The sequence below is a fragment of the Glandiceps talaboti genome, chromosome 13 (assembly GCF_964340395.1).
Source record: "Glandiceps talaboti chromosome 13, keGlaTala1.1, whole genome shotgun sequence".
Lineage (NCBI taxonomy): Eukaryota > Metazoa > Hemichordata > Enteropneusta > Spengelidae > Glandiceps > Glandiceps talaboti.
Genome location: NC_135561.1, coordinates 2,450,001 through 2,455,000, shown reverse-complemented (window position 1 = coordinate 2,455,000; position 5,000 = coordinate 2,450,001). Strand labels below are relative to the sequence as shown.

At 34.1% G+C, this 5,000-nt stretch overlaps 1 protein-coding gene across 1 annotated transcript in view; it reads right to left on the bottom strand.

The window, feature by feature from the left end:
• The window catches only part of LOC144444950 (arrestin domain-containing protein 3-like), a 22,211-nt gene that overhangs the window by 9,276 nt on the left and 7,935 nt on the right, over positions 1-5,000 (bottom strand). The window contains exons 2-3 of the mRNA XM_078134502.1: positions 4,028-4,248; positions 2,459-2,561 (exon numbers count right to left, since the gene is read on the bottom strand). Of these exons, the coding sequence (XP_077990628.1) occupies positions 2,459-2,561; positions 4,028-4,248 (324 nt within the window). The remainder of the gene's footprint in view (positions 1-2,458; positions 2,562-4,027; positions 4,249-5,000) is intronic.

Sequence of the window (5,000 nt, the reverse complement as noted above, 5' to 3'; positions counted from 1 at the left end):
TAAAAGAAAATCCCTTACATGTAACAAGGTGAAGGTGAGATAATAATAAAGAAGCTATTCGACGTTTACTTGTAACGAAAACAATATTTATCGTGTATAGTTTTAATATACGGCAAATGAATTCATATTATTGAGTTACTCACATTTATACTTTGTTATCAGTTGTGGTTTTTGTTTTAATTACTATCAGCATAATACATTTTATCCCGAAATGTTTACATGAATGAATTGATAAGTTTAGACATTATTTGTTCAAATCCAGTCTAAAACTAATGAAATAGAGAAAGAAAGCTTGAATTTGTTAGCATTACTTTGGCGGGAAATTAGTTGACGAGAAACAGGAAGGTGAAAGTTCAAATAATTGTACGTACTAGTATGTGCCTGGCTTACTATTAGTAACTCTACATTTAAAAAAACAACATGACATGAAATTACATGCACTGCCATGTCGAACAAAGTGTGTGCTGTTAATAAATGGATATTTATATTGACAACGGTTCAGCTGTATTATGACGTTATCTCTTTATTTAAATTAGGTAAAACTGTCTATTTTTGAAATGATCTAATTTCAGGTATCAACCATATTAGCATTTATATGCTGATATCAAAATGGGTTATCCATTCATAATGGAAAGCGGATAAGAATTATTAAAGGAAAATGTGGCTGATTAATCTCGACTTGATAAAACTATGAAAATACCAAATCAAATGCCAATATAATGTGCAAGACATTTCTCTCAATACCTCCTTTATCGTACTTATGTAATCTTATCATTGGGATCCAAGATATAAAATGCATCACCACTGAGAAGTTCTCTTCGTTACCAAGGCAACAACTCATTTGCGTTAAGTTGGTCGGTACCGTAGCGGTATATTGTATGAATTTGTTAGCGTCATGGCAACCGGCTGTCGGTATTTTTTTAGAGTCTTGGAGAAGCAGACTTACTTTTTGAATAACTGTATGTATGTATGTAAATAAAGTAATCATTTGGGAAATCAAAATAAAGCAAAATCTATTTGCATGGCAAGCAGCTTGGGGCTATGTTATATGCATGATTTACTGTATGAATAAACTTCTGTTTTTTACAACTCATTTTTTTTTAAATTAATGCGTAGTATATGTTATGCTATGAAAGTTTCACAGCTTAGCAAGAATCCTATTTACAAATATAACTATTATTCGCTCTCGTTGAGTTTGCATCTATCTGTTTGTGTGCAGTTTATTTCTACACGTCGTTATTCGTATGTTACTTATTTCTCTAAACTAGGCTTGCAGATTATTACAGCCCAACCTACAAGGACGTTCGGAAAACAATGTTTGTTTTAATTTCATTTTGTAATATTAATGATAACAATCAACAGTAAATCGAAAATTCAAAAATGTGCGTGTATTCTGTATAAACATATTTTTAATTATTTATAATACTACAAATACAGACAGACAGACAGACAGACAAACAGACAGACAGACAGACAGACAGACAGACAGACAGACAGACAGACAGACACTGAGACAGAGACACATAGACACTCACAGTCGCATACACAGACAAACAAACGCACACACACACACACATACATACATACACACCCACACCCACACACTCACTTACACACAAACACACACACACACAGTGTGCGCAGATGACACATACGTATACGCACTTGGGGGAAACATACGAGATCATGGACTTGTCTTGGTGTTACTATCTCAAGATCTAGAAGCACTCCACACCAATACATCAGAGACTAATTGTCTTGGTGTTACTTTCTCACGAAATGCTCCACACCAAGCCAAGACACATGCTATTAGAAGCACAGGATGTGTTTTAGTGTCTATTCTTGAGATATAAACACCAACACAAGTGTCTACTTGAGACACTTACATACAGTCAAGTAGCTTCTTGAGATAGTAACACTAAGAAAAGTCTCTTCGTAAGATGGTAACACCAAGACAAGTCTCTTGACTGTACACATATAACATAATATGTAACATTAATGTATATCTATATATATATCTATATCAATTATGCAGTATCTTAAGAACGTCATAACTAGTGACGAACTCAAATGTACTCGTTGATATTTCAAACTAAGCTTTCGTAACTTAATAATGCATACATTTTTTTTTCGAATGTCTTGGTGTGATGCGACACGATGACTCTGTGTTACCATGGCAATAATGTTGATGGCATGATATATATTTACATAATAAATACTTTGAGTGCTCAAGTGGGGGACGTTCTTTACATTACTATATGCAAACACGAGTGTTATTTAAACTTTTATTTCTGCATCGCCTACCGTTCTGACCATTGATAGTGGAGTGTGGCCGACATACACACAGACAGAGTCAGACAGACAGACAGACAGACAGACAGACAGACAGACAGACAGACAGACAGACAGACAGACAGACAGACACAGACAGACACAGATTTGTATTTTATTTTCTTACCTGGACAGTATCCCTGTTTATCAGTAGATGCTTCCAGGCTAACAGGGTCTGATTTGCATAGAAAACTACTCACATTTATTTCCAGTTTATCTGAACATTTTCCCTGCAGTGAGAAATAACAGTGATTACTTACTACAAAGACTTCATGTATTATAGTTCTGCGAATAATTATATCAACGTCCCATAATATGCATATACACACTCATGTGTGTGTGGTATATTATATATATATATATATATATATATATATATATATATATATATATATATATATATATATATATATATATATATATATATATATATATATATATATTTATATATATTTATATTTATATACATATATATATATATATATATATATATATATATATATATATATATTACAGACACATGGACACACACAGGCACACAGACACACACACAGACACACAGACAGACAGACAGACAGACAGACAGACACATACACGCACACACATACGCATACACATACACGTACACATACAGATACACACAGACACACATACACATACATACACGTACACACATACATACACACACACACACACACACACACACAGATACAGGGTTGAGTGCAAGAGTAACAAGTATTAAATGCAGTCCTTTTAAATCAGTATAATCCTTGACGTTTCAAAAAACAATTCTTTGACAAAATGCATAAGTAAGATAAACGACCAAACACACACACGCACACGCACGCACGCACATAAACAGACAGACAGACAGACATATATACACACAGACAGACACACAGACGCAAACACAGACAGACACACAGAGACAGACACAGAGACACAGACACACACACACAGAGACACACACACACACACACACACACACACATATATATATATATATATATATATATATATATATATATATATATATATATTTATATATATATATATATATATATATCGGTGAGTATCAATCTGCTAAGACAGTGCTCTATTCCGCAGTGGCAGAGCGTAATAGTTGATGTGTTGTGTGCGCAAACCTATAATATATACATATAGTTTTGGTAGTACTGGAACTCTTTCTTGGGTGTAACTCGGAGTTTCACGCATATATATATATATATATATATATATATATATATATATATATATATATATATATATATATATATATATATATATATATATATATATATATATATATATATATATATATATATATATATATATATATATATAACTCGGTGAGTATCAATCTGCTATAAGACAGTGCTCTATGCCGCAGTGGCAGAGCGTAATAGTTTTGGTAGTACTGGAACTCTTTCTTGGGTGTAACTCGGAGTTTCACGCATATTGCGATCATCAGACACATGAGTGTCTGATGATCGCAATATGCGTGAAACTCCGAGTTACACCCAAGAAAGAGTTCCAGTACTACCAAAACTATATATATATATATATATATATATATATATATATATATGTTGAGGGTAGAAGAAAATCAAGTCGGGTTTTTCGTCTCTACAAGCCTGTTTCGTGAGTAAATCACTCGTCAGGAGATGTTGATGTATATATATATATATATACTTACGGCTAACTTGTTGACATCATATTCTTTACTTTCTATGACAGTGAAACATCTTTTACATGACGGTTTACTCATCCATGGCCTGTCCATTACAACTTTTAGCCAATATCTAACAAACCCATAGTCCCCCTCGAAAGAAGTCGGCAGTTTGGTTGTTGGGAGTGTGAAGGTAAATGGAAACTCGTGGTTTCCTGCAGTAATTTCATTGGACACGATATCAGCACCTATAAATAAATTCAAAAGAACAATAAATAACCTGAGTACAAAAATAGCGCCAATGGCGTTGAGGCCGAACTGTATAGTTTTCAATTAAGGTTTACCCACATACTGATCCATGCTAGGTATAGGTGTTCATTTGCTGAATGATTATCCAGTTGCCTATCCAGCCCTGTTATCTTTGCAACATACGCGATCACTTGACTTACTAGGCATATTTGCCTGTTAGTATATTTGTGAAATACACCACCTTTGGCTGTTGCTATGGGCGTGGTCATGGTTGCTAAAGATATTTGCATACATATATTGAATGTTAACTCACTTGCCTACCATAACTAAATATACTGACATTTGGTTGTTGTTGTTGTTGTTGTTGTTGTGAAGGGCGTGGTCATGGTTGCTAGGGCCAATTGTGTCAAAACATTTTGAAGAAAATCTGTAGCATAACACTTCTACACCTATAAGAAAGTTCTCATCTCTTATCAGTTCAGTTGTGCTAAAAACACACACCAAACAACAAAAACGTATGTGTTCACATATATGTTGCACTTTATATTAAATGCGAGAGAAAGAGAGCGAGTGAGACAGACAGACAGACAGACAGACAGACAGACAGACAGACAGACAGACAGACAGACAGACATATATACACAGAAACAAACACGCATAAACACAATATACATAAGTGCTGAAACACATACAGACGACACACACACACACACACACACACACACACACAGACACAGACAGAGTATAGAGA